The sequence below is a fragment of the Tachypleus tridentatus genome, chromosome 8 (genome assembly GCF_004210375.1).
Source record: "Tachypleus tridentatus isolate NWPU-2018 chromosome 8, ASM421037v1, whole genome shotgun sequence".
Taxonomy (NCBI): Eukaryota; Metazoa; Arthropoda; class Merostomata; order Xiphosura; family Limulidae; genus Tachypleus; species Tachypleus tridentatus.
Window position 1 is genome coordinate 80434735 of NC_134832.1, and position 22781 is coordinate 80457515.

The 22781-nt window shown below is 32.0% G+C and overlaps 1 protein-coding gene across 1 annotated transcript in view; it reads right to left on the reverse strand.

Annotated features, from left to right (window-relative positions):
• LOC143223945 (RNA polymerase II-associated protein 1-like) overlaps positions 1-22781 on the reverse strand; it is an 88132-nt gene that overhangs the window by 20114 nt on the left and 45237 nt on the right. Inside the window, exons 6-10 of the mRNA XM_076452416.1 lie at positions 21589-21690; positions 20360-20461; positions 15804-15971; positions 15285-15434; positions 14599-14733 (exon numbers count right to left, since the gene is read on the reverse strand). Of these exons, the coding sequence (XP_076308531.1) occupies positions 14599-14733; positions 15285-15434; positions 15804-15971; positions 20360-20461; positions 21589-21690 (657 nt within the window). The remainder of the gene's footprint in view (positions 1-14598; positions 14734-15284; positions 15435-15803; positions 15972-20359; positions 20462-21588; positions 21691-22781) is intronic.

Genomic DNA, 22781 nt, shown 5'->3' on the forward strand with positions numbered 1-22781 from the left:
CTAAGAAACAAAGTGGCTATGACAAGTGCACTTTGACTCACTTGTATGCATAGGTTTGAACAAGTGCAACTTGTTTTCTGGACTCCATCACCAAACCAATACTAATCTAACCAGTTATAATTCTGAAGACATCATGACTTCATTTTAAACTTGCACCCATACATTTAACCTTCTTGGACATACGTGACTGACACTTAATAGATTTACTTGAAAAACATTTTGCCCATTACACAAGTGAAGCTGTCTGACAATTTCTGCATTAAGTCCATCTCTAGGATATCAATGGCTAATCCAAGACAGTGGGGCAATTGATGAAGCCAAGACAATGTCAAAGATCTGCATCTTCACTGAAATCTAGTTTGTCATCATTTGTTTGGAACCCAATGCATGTTCACCAGCCAAAGTAATGACTTCACACAGAATGTTTGATATATGGCTAGACCATCCATAACAATTCTCATACTTCTGTATACAAAATGCTGCTATACCATCAAAGTTGGTAGCCAGATTCAATTAATGCTCTGCCACTTTAAACTATATGAAACAGCTCTGGTCACTTATTTTCTTCAGTTCTCTTCCATCTGCTACAACAACATCAACAAAGATGGAATCTACATTTACAGTTCTCATATAACAAATTTCACATATATTAACTTGTTTACTGTTTACCCTCATTTGTAAAGATCTGGGTCAAAGTGTCCATCACAATCTTTCACAGAATTATGTTCAAAATTAAATAAAATAATTTTATTATCAATATATTCCAAAAGCTTAGGATCAAAATGTATTTAATAATTAAAATTGCAATATAATATGAATTTTACTTTCTTACTTTAAAGAAGAAACATTTATATAACTCTTCAATCTTCACTACTCTGTGTAGTGATTTTCTTGCTCTGAATTTTCTATTTCAGATTTTGCTTCTTCCTCCACATGGGTTTCAGAATGTACTCTAATTAGAAATATCAACTATAGATACTTACAAGCCAGAATTTAAAATAAAGAGCCTCCCACCCTCTTATTTTCTGAAATATCAATATTACACATACCAAAAAAGCTCCTCCCAACTATTTATGCTTTAGAAATTACTTAAATTACTCTTCAAAATTTCTTTTCTATGTATATTTTAAACAAATGTAACTAAAGTGTAGAAATGAAAATCTTATTAGGTTAGATACAAAAACTCAAATCTTAATAAAAAAATTTTTCTTCCTCAAGCAATATGTGAGGAACATATGTTGTTTGCTAGTAGTCTTATAACAGAATCTGAAATTTTGTTTACCCTAAATTCTGCATTTGTGCTCGGTGAAATGAGTTTGGAAACATTAATATGCCCAAAGTTTTTTAAGATAAGTAACTATCATTGTCTGTTATAATATGGAATCATTTCAGTCTAGGTGATTTGGCTATAGTCAGTGCTAGGGTAGAAGAAATACTTGTTTGTTTTGAATTTCATAACAAATTAAATGTGGGCCGTCTTTGCTAACTATTCCTAATTCAGCAGTGAAAGACTAAAGGAAAGGCAGCTACTCATCACCACCTGTTGCCAACTCTTGCACTTCTATTTTACCAACAAATGTTGATGGGATTGGCCATGACATTATAATGCTCCCACAGTTGAAAGGGAAAACATGACTGTGGAATGGGGATTTGAACTTGTGACCTCTGAGTAGAACACCCTAACCACCTGACCATGCAAAGTCCAGAGAAAATGAATGATAATGTATAAAGTTTGTTGAGAAACAAACTAAGATAGTAAACATATTATTGATCTTAATACAAAATAAAAACCATCTTGCTCACAGACTAGACATCTGATTTGGACTGCCTTAATAAATTCATAGTCAAATCATAACTAGCAGCACCATAATCAAGTATTCTGATTTTTGTCTACAACAATTACAACATTTACTAAAAGTTTACCAAACTTCATAAAAGTATATAACATAAAATTGAAATTATAGTAAATATTAATTCTCCAATATTGGGTTAATTCCATGGATTGACCTCTTACACACATGGTTAAACACAGTATCCCTCCTTCAAGCTCTAGACATCTACTGCATAGGTGTCATAGTCATAGTAACTGTACTATGCAAAGCTATAACAAACACCATACAGACTGCACAACAGTATCTCCAAGTTCCCAGCAACACTGGAGATTGGCAATATTAGTCCACACTAAATTGAGCCTTGAGGCTAATTTAAAATACAATATATTTAAAATAAATAAATTTGTTTGATATCTAAGAATTACAAGGAAAACACATTACTGGTGCTATAAATGAGTAACATTCTTGTATAACGATAAGATACCTGCAAGTTGTTTGGACTTTGTGCAGCCAGTCATTCATGACAAGCTTTTCTAATTTACACGGGATACTGTAAATCTGTGAAACACTATTTTGAATGTTTGTTTGTTAAGCACAAATTTACATAATGGGCTATCTGTGCTGTCCCCCAACACAGGTTTCTAAACCCATACTACTGAGCCACCAGAGGCATATCATTTTGGAATTGAGGAAAATAAATGTTTGGTTCTGTATATACCAGTAGTTTTCAGAATGGATACATGAGGTTGTAAAGTTAATTTCAGACATGCACCAATTCCTATGTTCATGCATGTTTGCAGACATCACATAAACCCTCACCTTACATGAAGGTGTGTAATACTTTGAATGTGGGTGTTCTTGTGTACAAGATAGGAAAAAACTGCAACAGTATTTCTGTTCATGTTACTAGTGAAGCAGATAATTGAAAATTCATTCAGATAGTGATAAAAGCACCAAACGTTCAGTAATTATAGGTCAAACTATGACAACACAACGCAGGATGAAAGCCATTCATATTTATTTTATCACAATGAAACCTCCTTCCCCAATCTTTACCCCCACCCAAACAAAATGTGACATAATTAATGAGATTGGTATTTTTAATTTTGATATTACTGGACTATCTGTCTACACAACTTGAACCAAAACAACAAATACTTGTTAAATTACATGTATATATTACTTACATTAAAATATACAACAGTAGAGTGCATATTGTCACCACAGAACATCAAATTTTGTAATTATTTGTAAAAATAAAGCAATGCTATTTATATTGTGAATTACTTTTAGTAACCAACGATCAAAGCAATTACAAGAGATACATTATAACCGATAGGTATTATTATTATTATCTATATACTGGTACACAGATAATCATAATTATTTTAGAGTGCATATTGCCTCCAGAATATATGCTATTTAGTTGCACATGCTATCATTTCTTTCAAACTGATTAGCAAGCCACATATACTTAAGTAATAAGTAAAGGCATGTTTACAGGTAAGTATTAGCATTATATAATTTTATGGTTAAAATTTTTACACTTATGTTAAAACATTCTAAATGGTAGAGCAAGTACCACCTACATTGAAGTTCCATTTTGCATATCATGTACAGGTACACTGAGTTAGGCAAGATGCTGATTTCAGATAAGGACATCATAATCTATAAACATCACTGCAAATATGATTGTTTTCACTTTTATGCAAATTATCTGATACCATTTCAGCAATCGAGTCTAATGATAAACACGTGTAATCAGCATGCTCTTGGGACAATAAATGGGAATGCAATAAATCAGTTTTCACATCTGGTACAATGTGCAAAACAAGTACACAAAGCTGTAAAACTCAAGTTTGCCTTACAATATTTGCACAAACCATGAAATGTTGTTATGTATCCACAATAGTCAAGCTACTAACAGACTTTACTGGCTTAAAGTAAGAACATCCACTTCAGAATCTACATGTCAGAAGTATGTACCCAGCCCCATTCTTCCAGAGAAGGAACATCAGGATTTGTGTTTAGTATTTGGCTCCATATATATCCAGTCTGAAATGAAACTCTCCATTTTGTTGGTGAAATGTCCTCCAATGTTCTCATTCCTTTGGCAAATAGTATATTCCTTGTTTCACTAATGTGAAACTCAGCTGAAGTTTTGAAGTAAAGCAATAAACAAACTGTTTTAGATATCCTTGGCAGACTGTGTTTTGCCAATGGAACATAATGAGGGCAACAAGCATGCAATTGTGAGATATACTGTCCACATCCCAGGCTGTTTGCTTGCCTCCTCCTGCAAAAAACAAGGTAGTATCACATGGAATGCAGATAATACTTGTGCTTTCTCAGGACCTAAGGCAGCATAAATGCTTCCCAGCACCAGCTGTAACCCAGAGCTCAACTGCTTTCAACTGTTTCACCTAAGCAACTGTGAGCACTACAGTATCAGTGCCAACTGTTCCTGTTATCTGCTTATACATGTATTCACTTCTTTATGACTACAAGGATCAAGTCCTTGAGTTAATCTCTCATGTGCAAGTAGAACATGGTCATTGTAGGTAGTGTATAGCTGCATCTCCCAGATGTCTATGATGGAAAGCATTTATGACAAAAAACAAGTTTCTTTTTGTTTTCATTGTTTTGCAGGAAGGCAGTTCAACTGTGTGGAATTTATGTGCTTACTAAAATGTTTTCTTGAGCATTGACCACCTCTGCTCTGATCCTACCACAGTCAATGTCAGCTGAAGAGCACATGGCTGTGGATGGCAACTGCCAAGTCTACGGCACCTTGGATGATGAATGGGAGAGTCACTTTATCCATGAAGCCACTACATCACCCTCAAGGCAACTCACAGATGGGGAGATCCAGGACATGTTAGCTGCTCTGCAGCTCCATTTTTGGCAGAAGAATTACTGTCAGACCCTTGACTTCCTAATGGCCACCCAGCAACAGTTCCAATATGAGAAGCTCACTAAGTGCACTTCACAGCCCACACTGGACAGTTTTGTCAAACATGTGTAAAAGGGATGTGATATGAATTGCAATAGGACATTTTGTGATTGTGAACTTGTTAGTGATTATGAACTGTGAAAGGACATATTTATTTGTGATTATGAGCTTCTAGAACAATCTGTCATGATAAACTATATTCAGAGACCCTTGTGCATGTTTTCTGCAAGCTATTGTTTTTAATGCTTACTGTTGTGGTTGGCATAAGCTATATTTTTACTGCAATGTTTTGTTTCTGTATTGTGTATTTTTGTAAAATGTCTTGTTTATTTCACAAAATCACCCAGGTCTAATTTACATTACATTACAGCAGCAGTCAGGACTGATTGGCATGTAAACAATTTGTTGATCACACATTTATTGGAAGAGAAAAAAAGAAAGAAAGAATCTTACCCACACAAACATATGATTGAAATTTGAAAAATGTGGTTCTCAAGAGTGTGATGTCTACTGTTTTATGAAAGAAAGAAAGAATTTTACCCACATAAACAGATGATTGAAATTTGAAAAATGTAGTTCTCAAGAGTGTGATGTCTACTGTTTTATGACATTTAAGTTGTTGACAACTTAGGCTGACAAATTTTGATTGCAACTGAAAAAGGTAGGAAAGTGCATGCTAAATTCTAGTGTCATAATTTCTGATTAAATTTTTGCTTATTCAATGGTATAAAAAGCCATATTTTCAATTTAAATCATCACGTTCAGACAAATGTTCCCCACCTCTGCTCTCTCACTGATACCTTAATTAATGAACATCAGTTTGCAAAACTAGCAATTACAGATCATGCAATGATTTCTAATCATGCAATCATTTCTAATATTGATGAAAATGGAAGAAAACTGTTGATTCATGATTTGAGTATCATCTTTCCAGTTGACACCACATGCTCATATAAACAAAAGCATAATGCCTTAGCCTATGATACTGTGTGGTACAAGGAAAAATCACAAAACCGATTGTCATCCTAAATTTTTCATTTACCTGTTAATTAAAACTACAGTATACAATTTTATCTTTTAGACAGGAAATACAAAAATAGTACTCCAAAGATGTTATTACTACATTCTGTATCAAAGAAGAGCACAGAAAAATCAGCATTATGGATGAGTTAAATGGAATTTACTGTGCCTTGAGGCCTCAGCCTGATCTCAAAGTTGCCTCCATACGTTGACACCTGGTAATATAGAAAACCCTGATAATGTAGCCATTAACTGCTTAGACCCACAGCTGACCAGATAAACAGGGCTGGACTATAGTAATGTGTTGATTTCAGCAAACTTTATTAAAATCACATCTGATATAGCAACCTAACCAAGTATTTAGTGGTGTGTCCCAAGTTACATGAGATATTTTCTATGACAACATCACAAAGATTGAGAAATGTTGACAAAGTGAAGGGTAGGCATTATTACATTTTAAGGAAGAGGCATTACCAATTTAATTTAAGCCTTGTTCTGTCAAATAAGTTAACTATTTACACAATAGAAATCATGAATGAAACAAGTCCATCAAAGTAAATTTTCACAATGACTGACATTGTGTATACAAAATACTATGTAAAAATTTTACTGTGCTAAACCAATGGCAAACATTCAATGGAGAATATAAATTAAGACTTATTGTTCTACAGACACACACTTTTCTCATATCATATGAAAGGAAAGGCTATATCCATGACATTCAAGCAATAACTGAAAAGAGATCAGTCTATATATTAAAGTACAAACATCTGTGTCTATCTATTTGTCCATTATCTAACTACTCCTAGGTTGCCGAGTTAATCTCAACCAAACTTGTACAATGATAGTTTTGAACAAAAAGCATGTTAAATGGGGGTTCATAATTCCTCCTCTGCCCCTCCTTTTGGTATTATTAAACATTTATCATCTTTGACATACATTAATGTTAACTACACTGATGGATGGTACCATGTTCTTCCACAAACAAAATTAACTTTATTAAATTTTCTGTACAATAACATATGCATAGTGTGAGGGGAAAGGGCACATAAATGTTATGTAAGAGTGTGCATTATTACTCTCAATGTAGGAATCAAATGTGAAAAATTGCCACCACTACTGTGATAATACATAAACTCAGGTGAAATTTAGACTACAACAGACACCATAATGCTGATATGAACAGCCATTTCTTGAGTTATACCCATTTCCTATTTTAACCTGTGAACTTACACGTTCATCTCATAAGACAATTTTGCAGTTAATGAACATCAATTAATTAACAATATAAAACAGAGATGAAGGACATAAAAAGCTGGATGTTGAAAGTGGGTAATAAATACTACCTTTGCCATCACTACTTTTCCACTATCTCTTCATACAATGTTACCCTCACCATCACAGAGTATAATACGTTTCAAGTATATACATAGTGAGTTCATGAAGCTTATAGAAAAGTTTAGATGAGGTGATAATGAATACTGTAATAATATGCTATATTGTAAAAAAATTGTGTGAAATTTAGGATTATTATGTTATTTATCATAGCTTTGCCCTTACATTTGTTTATGTTCATAATCCTGACAAAGCGAGGGTACTTCAGTTTGTGAATGTATGTGTGTGTCTAAATATATATATAGACATTTAAATACTGATTCCATCATAAACTAAAACTCCAATCATATGACAATAATTATTACTTTCATTATTAATATTAATAACAAATAGTTTTAAGCCCTTATACTTACCTACTGTTCCCCAGTGAACAGGAAGGAATTCATTAATAGTGGTCTGGATGAGTCGAGGACAATTCATTACCTGTTGCAATACAAGATCTTTATACAAATCAAAGTTAAAAATTAACTTCTATTCAACCTAGAAGTAATTCTAACTCAAAAAGAAAAAAAAAATCATGCTTAAAAAAAATATATACTTGTACTGTAACAAGGCTGTCTAGTTAGAAATGAGTTACAATACCAAATTATTTATGTACTTGTCAATATTGTCAAAAGTTCCAGTATGTAAAAATATTTTTCTGAGCAGCTCTCTGAAAATATATCAATCATGTCTTCAATCCATACAACTTATTTAATAACAAACACTTAGAATAAGAAAATGATGCAAAATTCTGCACTGATTTAATAAAGGATAGGTTGATTTGCATCACATGAAAAGTTACAATTCACCTACCATCCTTAACCACACAGAATAAAAAATAAGTTTGTTATACATATATATGTATCTTCTTTAATTAGTTTTAAAAGTATTAAACTGTTGTCAGAGAGTTCCAGGTTTAACTTATATATCATATCTATAATAAAAAGATGTACATTTCATACTACTCAATGAATAACTGTAAGTTACATATTAACCATTTTAAATTTAGTTATATGACTTTTAATTATACAGGTGAAACAATAAAATTCAAAATGATTATTCATTAAAGAACATAATACAAAGGAATGCTTAGATCTTTACAAAAATATACATGCATTAACCACTCAGTTATTTGTATTATTATTTTTAATCATTTCTCACTCTTAAATTATTGAAGGATACATAACAAAGACCATCTCCTTTTATACATTTTCTTAAACTAGTTATGCACTAAATTGGTTGTTTGTTCATAACTCTCGGTAAAACAGTCCCTAACAATATCACACTATGATGGAACTCTTGCTTAAATGATACTGGAAAAACGTTTTCATTACAATGATTTGCAACCCCTAACTTTGCTAAATTTTTATCCTGTATGCATGTAGATTTGTAACAGGGGTCACAATTTTCCCATTTTTCCTCTATTTCCCATAACAGAGAACTTTATTTTTCTCCATTTTAGGGTGGTGATATGACATCATAAATATGCAGATCTGGAACTGACATCATTCTTTCACTGTTAAAACATTTTGTTGTTTTGTGTCATAATTTACTGGTTTGTTGTAAAGGAGAAAGCTACTCTATGAGCTATCTGTACTCTACCCACCATGGATATTGAAAATAAATGTTTAGATTATAAGCCCAATGCCAGACTGCTTGACCAGTGGTTCTCAACTTTTTCTGACTTTCGGCACACTACGACAATCTGAAAATTTTCGCGCACACCTGGAAAGCCTTAACAATTTTTTTAGGTACACGTTATATGGCAAGTGTTAAAAGCCTTAGAATGAAAATCATGGCCAAAGCAAGCAATAATAATGCCATTGTGCATCACGTTTAGATATACGTAACACAGAAGAGTTAACTTAAAATGCCTTAGAACAAAAATCACGGCCAAAGCAAGAGATATTAATGTCATATGCACATTGACAATACTATTGCTTGCTTTGGCCATGAGTGTCATTCTAAGGCTTTTTAACAATTTTGTAACATAGCAGAAAAATCAAAACTTTTTATTTTTACATATGTTTTCAATGTGACACTTGTGCCTGCTTCTGAGAGCAAATCAAATTGAAGCAAGGCTCTAACATGGGCAAACAAGCTCGCATTTCATCATTAACTGTAAGAAGCCTCTCTCTTTGGCTTTAATTTCAGTCAATGCTGAAAATCCAATTTTGCAAAACCACAAAGGTGCAAATGAAAGCAGAACTTCAACTGCTTTTGAACTGATTGCAGGATATGAATTTTTAATGGAGATCCAAAACTCATCCAAGCTCTTTTCAGAAAACAATGACTGATAAAATTTGTCGTTTCATAAATCAATGAGCTGTTCTACCTCCTCAGTTGTAAGATTTGTTGTCTCGTTAATTCCAAATGGATAGATCACACAGTTATATTTGTTGACAGCAAGTGATGGGAAGTAATGTTTTAGTGTGGACTGTAGGTCGTTTAATGTGTTCAAAATTTGAGGGCCAATTTTCTTCTTTGATGGACATTCGTTAACAGAAGGAAAACAATCAAGGACTCCTTTCGAGATCTTATTCTTACACAGCGTCACCTTTTCATCGAAGGCCTTAAGTTTGGATGCTGCAGTAATGATGTTTTCAGATGGTCCTTGGAGACTTAAGTTCAGAGAATTTAATTTGTCAAACAAGTCGGAGAGAAATTGAACCTTCAGCCACCAGATCTCATATTGAAAAGAAAATTCAAAACCTGCTTCCTCAACCTCCAAAAAAAAATTACTTCAGTTTTTAGTTGGACAAGACGCTTTAACACCTTTCCTTTCAAAAGCCATCGAACTTCAGTGTGATACAGTAGCTTTTTGTAGTCTGAATCCATCACCTCACAGAGAAGAAAAAAAAGTCTAGATTGAAGTGGCGAAGCCTTGATAAAATTCACCACTTGAATAACTTGATTCATAACAAACTGCAAATTTTTCGGCAAAGATTTCGATGTGAGCGCCTCTCTCTGAATCATGCAGTGAACAATCCTAATGTTTGGATTTTGTTGGCACACTAGAGTGATGAATCCCTTCTTTTTTCCTTGCATTGAAGGACAGCCATCGGTGCAAATGCGGACACAGTTATTCCAATGTAATTTGAAGATTAAAAAAGAGACCAGAGCAGAGACAATTCATTTTCAGGCACTTCAAAGTGTTCACAAACTTGATTCTTCAAATCTGAAATCAAGTCTACAATTCTGAGCAAAATAGTGTCATTGGACAGTGGAACTTGCTTACCCTTTTTGGCAGCATCCTTTCCAAGCATAGTTTCAATGATGATTACTAATGCTGGTGCAATGACTGACTCGGCCTCCGTATGTGCTTTCTTACATTTTGCCAACAATTGAGCAACCTTATAACTTGCAATCAATCCTTTTTTGGGCAGCTTTATATAGTTCACAAGCTTTCTTGATTGTTCATGTTGTTGAGCCGTGAGATTCTCAAAGTATTCTTTTGGTTTATCCTTCACAGCTGAATGTTTTGTTTCCAAGTGTCTCTTCAGTTTGCTAGGAACAAGTGCCTCGTTAGATAAAGCTGCATTGCAGAGTAGGCAGAATGGTAATTGAGAATGTTCTGATTCCAAAGCAATAAAACCGTATTCGATGTATTCGTTTTAGTACTTTCGTTTGATTTCTTGCTTTTGATTCAACACATTCTCCTTTGCAGCACCAGACTTACTTAAAGATTTTTCCATGGATAAATGATAAAGCTAATTCATACACAATAAGCATAAAGTTCTGCAGTTAATATAAAATTCCTACCTACAGCATAGTAGCTATAGCTTACTGCAGAATGAGAACGTGTTCCAGAAAGCAGTTTGATTGTTTAATGCATCATTTATGATGTACAAAGTGCTTGTTGCACCACAATTAAACTAACAGTCAAGAATGAAATTTAAGCATGAACTTCTCAGTACTCGAGTTCAATGAAAACCATTGAGTTAAATATTTATAACTTTTGATGCAGTAAGTGCACCTTCACAAAATTTGGTAGACTTTTAGTAGAGACTGGAAGTCTGTTGTACACAAAAAATAAGATTTTTAATGAAGTATTATAACTAAATTACTGTTTATGAAAATAGTCTATTTTGTTACTAGTGTGAATGTGAAGCAATTTTCTTGTTATGATTAAAAACTATTCTTCATCCTGAAAATCTCATATATTATTTGAGTAATCGCTAAACCCTTCTAAACACATTTTAAAACACATGTTTGTTTTAAGGAAAACTGTGTATTTTGTCAGTTATTTTCTGTACCTTAACTATATGGGGTCTGTCAATTTCACTGACTTTGAAACCACCATAAAAATTTAGAAAATAAAAATTATGCTGTTCTCATTCTAGAATGACTACAGATTACAACACAAAAACACAAATGATTAGTCTAAATAGCTTAAGTCTCATAACATTATAGATTTATATGAAAGTTTATCATTCTTATTATATTAACCTTCCAGTCATGTCTGGCTAATGTTATAGAACTTGCACTGACACAACACACATACACTCACATTACCATATCCAACAATGTAAAAGTGACCCTTCTTCGCCATGTTCTAATGGACTAGTATTTTCTAAAATAATGTATAATAATTTAAATGTGACTGTGTATGTATATAGAATATTACTATTTACAAATAAATTATTAAACTTATTCTTCTTAAAACATAGAATAGTAATAAGTAGAGTAAACAATTACATTTTCTATTTGCAACAAACTTTGTATTCATTTCTTTTTTGCCATAGATATATGAAACAAAATATGTTTTGGGCAGTATATATACAATTGAAATAACAAAAAAATTATAAACAACATTAATGATACCATAGAATTCCACTACAATTTATCAAGCTTAGTAACTAAGCTTTTTTTTCATCTTAAAAATTTATAATTTCAAGCACATACAAGACACAACCTACTTGCTAGAAATCTTGGTTCAGAAGAATGAGCTGGCTTCCTATCACTTTAAATTGGCTGAGAAAGCTACTAGTTGGATATTCTGAGCTTTCAGTTGGTTATTCACATGTCATATATTACAGTAAGCATATACAAGGGACTATTTCCCAAAATGGAAAGTGATAAGCAAGGCCACTGTGTGTGTGATTTAGTACATAAGCTGTATCTCAAGAAACATATGAAAGGATATGAGGTTCTTATTTTATATTCTAGCTTTTATATTCTAATTTATACTCATGCTTCATGGAAATTGCTTTGAGAGAAAAGAAATAACCCTTGTCATAAATCAAATCATTTTAAATATAGAAACATAAATGTTAGAGTGTGTGTGTATACTTGGAGAGAGAGACAAACAGACTTGAGGTTCAATCTAAAAGTCAGTGCAATTAATTCAATGTAAAAATTTAAGAAATAAATTTTTTTATAAAGGTAGTCAAACTAATCATAATAGTATTTTTTGACAACTGTGCTTTCTGTTATTACCAAATTGTTAAAAGTTTTATTTCTGAAGATGGACACAGACTCTGTAAAAGAACAAGTGGCTTTGACCATTTGACTGATGAAAATGTTTTTATACAAAAAGAACTGAAACAGTTATCTCAACTTCACTATTTCTGGTTTTAATTGTTATAAATCAGAAAAAATTACAAGAACTTGTGCTTACTTAACTTGAAGAATAAAGCAGGGACATTTAATTCAATTATATAATCTTTCCCATTAACTAAATTTAGGAGCTCTAAGCTCAATGAAGCTAACAAATGTATTCATTTCTGTGTATGCTACAATATTGAATATTAGAAAGAAAATATACACATAATTTAGCTGTGTAAACTTTCATGGTTTAAGGTATATACATATGTATCCATGGATGATTTTAGATGTAGTACTGATTACATAGGATTGACGATTAGGGTGCTGGACACCCCGATCACAGAACGTGCTCATCCAATGTGGTTGCTGATTGGGCCAGCCACCCAGGTGAAAAATTGTTGGCTTAACAAAAATATTGGTTTAATCCATACTAGTTGGAATTAAGGTCATAAAGGACAAAAAAGAAAAACAAACTTAGTACTAGAAGAGGGGCTGCATATGAACATTTACCTTTACAGAATAATAAGTATTGGCCTAAAACATTTCAGCAATTCTCTATTTACACGACACTTCAAAATATATTTAATTAAATAATACCCAATTCAATTAGTATTTCATTCTGACAACTCACTATACTAGCATCATCTCTACAGTAACTGGTAAACTCATATCTAAAATAAGTAAAGAATATAAAAAATCAATTGAATAAAATTATGTTAATTTATTAATGTAATGAAATTGATTGTGTTATATACAACTATTTTACAGATAAGGTATAAGAAATTCAACAACTACATCCCTGAATAATAAATGCTTCTCACTTCAGTTCATTAGAAGAATAAAATCATACTAATACAGACCCTGAACAGAAAAAAAAAACCTTGGTAAAGTGACATTTAAAAAGTAATTGTTAGATATATTGAACAAACTCAATAATAATTATCACCAAAAATAAACAGATGATGATACATTAAGGTCAAAATTCACTAATGAAATTATCTCAAGTATGCAATCTTGTAAGTATTGTGTGTTCTTGCTTATTTTGATTTTACAATTTACTTTCCTCAGTGTTCAAGAGAATTGCATGTGAAGTTATTGCATATATTCTTGTTTCAAAACTTAATTTAGCATAACAGGTATCAATGTTTTAGCTATCATGAATTACTGAATGCCTGGAAATGTCTGATCATATTTTAACAAAATCATCAGATTAATTTTGAACCATAGTACATTTTATTTTTCCTTAAAAGTAAAACTGTCTTATACACAGCTGGAAAGTGCATGCATACTCTGACAGTATTTTCTATGTTAAAAATCACACATAGCTATTGGTGGTTCTAGTATAATACCATAGGTTAAATTAAAACAAACAGATTGCCAAACATGTAAATAACTTTGAAGAATGAATCAAATTTAAGAGAATATTTAAAAACACTGTTCCCAGTTTACCTGTGATTTATAACAGTAAAACTAGTTTAAGAGATTCTTGTATGCAATGCAACACTAGAAATAGAAATTTAATTACCAGCATCACTATATGTAAGAATACTGAAAATCATGCTTGTGGAAAGGTAGCAACAAATACAGAACACTTTTTTACAACACAGAAACAGGACCCCCTTGTAAAACCCACATTATTAAAAGTAAACTCCTATTTTTATAAAGATTTTGGGAATTAGAAATCTTCATCCTCTTTAGATATAATAAATTTATAACTTTGCAATATTTATGTGTGAGCTGCCATATATTAAAGCAACTAAAGAAAAAAGTTTTATTTCTTCTAAACTTGCCAAAATAAAATAAACATTTTCATAATATTTGCAGAATATAAGGCATAAAATATAGAATAAACACTTTTACACTTGTTACCTGTGTAGCACTTTCCAGTGAATGTCTTGTTATTCTAATAAGAATATCAAAAATGTGGCCTACAACAGCAGCAACAGGGTGGCATACTTCAAGAATGTAACGAAGGCGTGGCAGTATGTCTGTACGCAGAAAACCCTGCAAGCCAAAATATTCATTATAATTAGCTCGTTCTACTTTTAAGTTCAACAAAATAAATAAAATCTATAAGTACATACTTAAGGCTACTATCTAACTCAAAGTATTTTATAATATATAAAATATGAAGTTATACAACTGAAAGTGTTTTCCTATGTTATTCAATTTGAAATTTAATAACCAGTCTTGAAAATTGAAAATAAATGATCAAACATTTCACAGGTTGAAAACAAAAACACCCATGCATATTTTTTGTAATATCATACACGTTTATATATCAACATTTCTAAGAAAAAAAATTACTACATGTAAGTGACTTACAGAAAATTCTCAAAAATCACCACTACTACCAGGCTACGAGTACCACTCATTAACAGGACTTGCAAGAGTAACAAGTCAACAACTATAATTTGAAAGACACTACTATTGGTGTTATAACTATTAAATAAAACCAATTACAACATAGAATTCACTTAATTCCTGGTTCTAAGAGTTCCTTCATATCTTAAAAGAAATCCCTTTTCCAAGTTTTCTATGTTTGAGATACCAACCTTGATAACATCCATGCTAATAATCTGAGAATCTGTTAGTTCTGACATATCACTATCCTTCTCCAATTTTTCACTTGCCAATTGTGAAGGAGGCCTAATGGAAGGAGCCTCACAACCTTGAAACCAGGAAAAAGTCTGATCTAAACACATCTATGAGATACCAAAATAATTACATTGGAAGACATTCCACGCTTTTATCGAGAAAATTTCAAAATGCCTACACGTTTGATCTACATAAATTTATAACATTAAAATGCATCACATTAAATAAAAATAAAATACTTATTATCTAATTACAACCTAATCATAAAACCTCAACTTTAGTTCTCAAAACCCTAAAAAGACTGTCTTGAGCTTTCACAGTGTAAAGAAAATATTCATAAGATATACAGGATAGCTGGTTTTTGAATTAGCAGTTTTTAAAGAAAAAAAAGAAAGAAAGATGACAGAAGAAAACTTACAAAGACATCATAAGGACCTACAACTACTTTTAACATACAATGTTAATAACAAACTAACCTCATCTGGTCCAGCAACTATCAAACTCTGTATAGCATGTACAGCAGCAGCAATAACAGAGTCAGTACTGTCATCTAGAGCCCATCTCAACAAAGGTACAATACCAGCCTCAAGAAGTTGAGAAAGAAACTTCTCCTTAAAGCAACCATCAAGAAGACCTTGCCAGTACTAATGAAACCAAAGTAAACACAGTTAATATGATTTATTCTTAAAGAAAACAGTTAACATATTTTATAAAATACCCTCATCTTTCATTTATCTTGGTTTAGATCTTCCTGAAATGTTCTTTTTTGCATTTTATACAAATGTATTCTGCAATGGATTACAGTTGTTTGTACTTTATTCTCCTACCATTCAACTGAATCTTAGAGGTCATCTCAGTACTGTTTGAACAGTTTATACCCTGACAAACCAATTTCTTAGAACTCCCTGTACATGAAACAGTACTCCAAAAACATAGAAGTTTAAAAAATGACTGCTTTCATAACATGCCAGATAATACTATTTATTTTGCAAGAGAAGGAGCAAAAGAAAGTCTGTATGGGTAAGAGAAAGACAATTTGGACTTTTGAAAAGTACCATTATTAAAGACCATATCAAACTGTTAAAAAAAACAAATATATATATTAAGAGCCTGAATGCAAAATGTGGTATATGCTATGGCCAACAAAGCATTTAAAAAGGTCTATGGATATGAAAGATGTTATCCAAAAATAAACCAGACTTTATAAAATTTTAAACAAATCAAACTTAGAATATTTAGGTTTTTATAATATCTTTTAATAATTTTATTTAATAAAAGCCAACTTTTCATTTTAAAAGACCTATGGGATATAAAGAATTGTCTAAAAATAAACTGGACTTCACAAAATTTTAAATAAATCATAAAATTAAAAATAATTTGCAGTGATCTGATTTAATAAAGCCAAGTTTTGATTTTTATAGCATTATATTAGAAAAATTGAAGGACAAACAAATACAAATTTCTTTCAAAAAGGCAAAAATTAACACTTTCCAAATTTGCAAAAGTATTTCTGATAGATATTTCACCACAAAAAAAAAAACACTTTTCTTCTTGCTCATCTGCCTCTGAAATTTGCATGTCATTACCCTTGAGCTAACTCCAACCTAAATTCACATGTTTAATCTTAACTACACTGCTGCATGATCAAGTCATCATGTGATAACAGTCCTCCTTCTATAAGATAGCAACACAACTTCCATGCATAGTAACTCCTTTTATGCTCTTACACTCATGACAACTTCATTCTTAGACAAGGAAGGAAAAAAAAAGAAAAAAAAAAGAGAAAAGGTGCACCAGAAATGGGGAGGATGGATAGGAGGTTAGTATCTATCAGAAGTACATTTTCAGGTTAGGAAAATGCTAACTTCTGAGACTATAACTCACTTCTTTGCACAGAAATGCTAAAATCACACAACGTATTAGTGGAAAGACTAACGCAAAAATTAAACCTAGAAGAGCTCATTTCAGAAATCACATCTGAAGGGAAACCCCAAGAATTGTGACACCCAACAGCAGGAGATATACAAGGGCACACCTATGAGAGATTGCAGGTCATTTTGATCACAGTATATCTTTTGCCAAAGATGGAAAGAAGGGTGAAAAAGAATGAAGTGTTGCTGAGATGGGTAAAATACACTAATAAACAAATAAGTACCTACACACAAGTGATTAACATGTCAGTATATGTTGTGTGGTTAGGATGTGATCAAACAGTGTTTTAGGGTGTGTTCTCACATAGGGAAAGATTTGAATAAAGAAGAACAAAAGAAGTACTTGGATCCCTATCAAAGTACCAGTAGAAAAGGTCTTTTACTGGACACAGTGCAATGTGTGACTGCAAAACTTTAATTTTTTTAAAAGCAGTCAAATCCAAGCCAGAGAAGTTGGTAATCATTTACCTGGTTCTGGCTTTTCTCATAAGAGTCCATAGAATTTGTACTGTCTGAATCAAACAACTGAGTAAATTTGTTTCCATGAAGATATCTCAAGTGGTCTTATGAAATACCCACTGGCAGAGCCAGGGCAGTTAGGCTAAGTACTTTCGTTATCCTGGCTTGATCCAGACTTTCATTGGCTGCCATACTTCATTTTCATTCACCATCTTTGAAAAGGAAACACACTTACCTATTTCAAAGATGGTGAATGAAAATGAAGTATGGCAACCAATGAAAGTCAAAGTCCTGCAGGAGATGTGCAACATATACATGATTATTTCAGTTAAATACATGTTAAGATTTAGCTGGTTCGGAAAGCATGAATATTATATTTAGTTAGTTTTAGAAGCAATAGTTTATCCAGGGATGAGAAATATCACTGGAAGCCTAGGGGTATGTTAGTTAGCAGGCTTCTATTGTGGTCCACGGGCAATGCCCTGATAGAAGTTTTACTTCTAATTTAAATTTAAACAGAGTTTCAAAGGGGCTTCACCTCCTCGATGATGAAAGATTTTCACACTAAAAAATGCATTTCATCATTTTCTGGAGAGACCTGGTCAGAAAATGATAAAGAAATTTGTCACATAATCTTCAACATAAATGACCAAGTACTGATAAATTAACTAAAGGACAGGAAAAGTATATAACCACTCCACTGAACAGCTGGTAGCACTAGAACTGTTTGGATTTGCTGCATCATATCAGATGTACAGTAGCTTCTTCACCTACCATAGGGAGCTCTTTTGACATTAGCTCTGTAAATTGATTTATGTGGTGGACAGAAGCAGTGGCCTGTAAACTTTTAGTGGCATTCAACTGAACTTTAATGCACCAATATCATACATACAGTATTTAATGACTGCATTTTAAACAAAATAGTAAACTGTTATGCCAGGAGTATGGATTTTGTGAAAAACATTCTTTGAGCACATGTCACTGTTTCACTGTCTCACTCTTAAAATTCTTTTGCCCAATTTTGACATATTTATCCATCTATGTCAATCTGCAATGCTCTCTACAATTTTTTCAATTTCTTTTCATCAATTCTTTTCAAAACTCAATCCATTTCAGCATTTACTATCAATGCTCAGAAATCGCAATGTTTACTCCATAATGCACCAAGATTAGAAATGATTCAGAATTGAATCTAAAATTTATCAGGAAAACAAACTCATTAGCATGTACAATTTAGTAAACGACTGAAAAATAGATCAAAAGGTAAAACCAAAACAAGCTCAGGACTTACCAATAATCAGAAAGGCCTACCTCCCCCCATCCCCCTCCAATTGAAATTTTCTCCTATAATTTACACAATTGACAGGAATGATCCATGAGACCCAAATATATGCAGGAAACTGTGCCAGATAAAAGGTAGATGGATGAGAGGGAATGTAGGAGGATGAGGAGAAAAAGAGGTAAACATAAAAGTGAAATGGAAAGGCAAGGAGCCCAATCCTCAAGCAGGCTGAATAGATACCAAAGACACAGAATCTAGAAAGGAAAGGAGAGAATGTCTGCAAGTCAGGACAAATGAGCTATGAATACAATGGGGACAAAGCACTTGGGTTTGAGTGGAGAGCTGTCTAAGATAATGTAATCCCCAAGAACTGAGTTAATGGAGTGAAAAACCTGATATATTAAAGGATACAGGAGAAAGATAAGGAAAGGAAATACTTCAAAATAAAATCCAGAAAGAGATTGGAAGGTTAACATCATTTTTTGAATCACAGGGCACAACCTAAAGCAAATCAGGTTAAATTTGCAGTCCAACAAGCAATTCACAACTGAGGATAAAAAGTCAATGAAGGGACAGGAACAGGGGGATTACTTAGGATGTTCTAACCTACAACAGTCTGGACAAAGACTGCATTGTCCTTAACAGTCAAAAAGCCTCCAGAAACCACAGAAGAGAAATGTCTTGTGTAGATTACATCATCAATAACACAGGACTAAGTAAAAGTAATCATCATCATATGAGAATTCAGGACATTAATCAATGCTTTTGAAACCAAGGTCAATGGAAAATTATGCAAGTTTTTAATGGAAAGTTTCGTAACCAAATGCAAATCTCATCAAACTTAACTTAGAGAAGAATTTTGAACATGCCTGTTCAATGTAATGCTAAAGAAAGGAATGAACTTATCATGAGTGCAAGAGCACAGGGGAAGTTACTGTGTATGGAGGTTGTGTCATCCTTATACTGGTCAAGGGCTATTATTGCATGATGATATCATTATACACCAGCACAGTTTATGTTAAGCACATGAATTTAGGTGGGACTTAGCTCAAGGCTAGAGGCAGGCAAATCTCAGAGGCAGACATGAAAGAGAGCTAATATTTTAGTGTAGAAAGGTTAGTTATCACTTCAGAATTTGATATACAGCATTCTGCATCTAATCTCTTCATATATATATATATATACACACACACACACACACAAATTTAAATGGAATAGACACATAAAAAAAATCTTGTATTCTACTTTTTTGTTTTGTGAGTTAAGAATTATTTGGATTCTTAAAAATAATAAGCAGATTCTTTTCAAACATTTTGTCCAATCAACAAGTTTTTCAAATATTCCACACCCTTGTCCTTACCTTAGTAAGAATTTGAGCCAATGTCTGTATGCCTATTACACGTTGTGACTGCAATGAACTCCGTGACATACGAAACAGTTCTTCCAGTGTGTAACCAGCCACCTACTTCAAACAGTTACCATATATGAAAAAAATTCTTAACATATATTGAAAAGTAACATATTTTCAGATTATTATAGATATTGAATTTAAACTGAAGATCTAAAATATCAGAAAAGTTTTATCTTAATCCCTAGCTCATCTTTATACAATAATAATATTTAATGATAAGTTATTTTACACAGATTTTCAAAAAGTATTTTTAACCCTTTATCATCTCCACCTGTATGTTTATAGATGTTACACATCATCCCACCCATACATTTACAAATACTAGATATAACCTTTGCACACACAAATATATATGCCAAATATCTCATGCACCACTAAAGTGCCCCACACCTGGTTTGTCATGGGCAAAGTATTGTTATGGTAATGGACAAAAAAAGCTTCCATACATTTCTGCTTAACGTGTTATGAGTAATAGTCAACCATAACAAAAATACACAGTTAAATGGAGAGTTTATATAGAAATTTCAATATCAGCCTGATTTCTCCTTTATGACATTGCTAGTCTATGAAACAGTCCTATCATAAAGTGTTCTGATTTTTATCATGAAAATTTATTTTTATTTTAATTTTTATATCTTTCTGTTTGAGAACCTAAAATTTAACTTTATTATGTTTCTTTTTCAGCTTTAGTTTTTGTTTCTATTATAAATATAAAATTTTAAGATCATTTTTCACTGTCAAATCTACCTATTTTTTAAATAATAATAATCAAATAAATTGTTAGTTACCAATTTTTTTTGTAATTAAATTTCACACAAATATTAAAGTTATCAGATACTATAAAACTAGAAGAAATACAAACTTTTTAATTTTAAACACTCAAATGAACAAACCTTCAGCTAATTTTTCATGATAAAGATTCAGAAAAGAACTAGCTTCTGTTTTTATGGTAGTCAGATATGTGACTTAACAGAAGCCACAAGTATTTGTTTTATTTCACATAGAGAACTTAAACTACCTGTTCTAGCTCCAATATGTGATAAAGACACAAATTTATTACCTGCTATAAGCTTTTGGTACCTATACATGACAAGAGAAAATAAATAAATGGTTTAACTACAAACATCTGATTACTATCCATGATAACATCCCAAAAAAATGTGTTAGTAGTTTCCTACCTCTGGCTCCTTCCCATGATGGTGAAGACCAAGTTGAGTTGGTAGATCAGCATCATGACACAACAGATTTCCTTCAAAATCAAATCGAGCAGAATACTCTGTCTATAAAAATATATTGCCAATACTTTAAATTCACAACATTTGTCTGTCAAAACAGCAGACTAAGGTAAAAAATACAGTATGGCAATATTAAAAGCATTTTAACAATGAAATTCAAAAGTATGAAGTTTGATCTTAACTCTTATTATTTCAACTGTTTTGCCTGAGTGAACATTATATCTATCCACCTGAGTATTTTTTACTGCACATGACATAATATTTGAGTGTCTTAAGTTCAAAATTAATTAAAGTACTTTTTGTTTATGTTAAATCAAATAGAACAGCATACATTCTTAGCTAATATCTTGATAGTATATATGTCCTTAATTCTACAAGGCAATATTTTTAAAATTCCTGAATTACCCTTAATGTGACGTGACACTTTCTCTTACGATGTCATCATCCCTATTTTACCCACCACTCCTTGACAAAGTATGAAATTAGATGTAAATTACTCACTACAAAATTATAATTGCTCAGATAAACTTCATTTATTATAGTCTTCAACTTTTTTTTTTGTTTGTTTGGTTACACAGCTATCAAATAGAAAATCAGACCCCTCCTGTCACACTGTTTCTTTCATAATTTGCTTATAGTTCACTCTTATGTTTAATTATATATTACTTATAACCAATAGAAACTCATGGTTTTTATCTGTAAAGTGACATGTTGTATAATATTATGTTCTGAATGGTCAAATGTCAATTTCAATCAAAGTATGAACACTGTTCCCATGAGTAAGTTAACAACTACTTTGGACAAATTTGTTATGACTATTGTTACAGAGTTAGGAGGCCAGAAAAGTTTTGAGATGTGAAGGAATTTGTTTACTTTTTGCACGTTATTAGTTTAATTAAAAATTATTAATTCCAATACTATGAGTAGTATAAAAAAATTACTGTTAACTCTTTGACAACTGAGAGCAAGAGAAAAGAATATTTCATAAATATATGATTTCTTATTTTTCATGTTTATTCTTTATCTATAAGTATAAAAGCAACAGAAACATTAAAATAAAAATAAGGATATTTTTAAATTAGTTAAGATCAGATTAAGTGAAATAAATAATAATAAAATAAAAATGTTTCATTAAA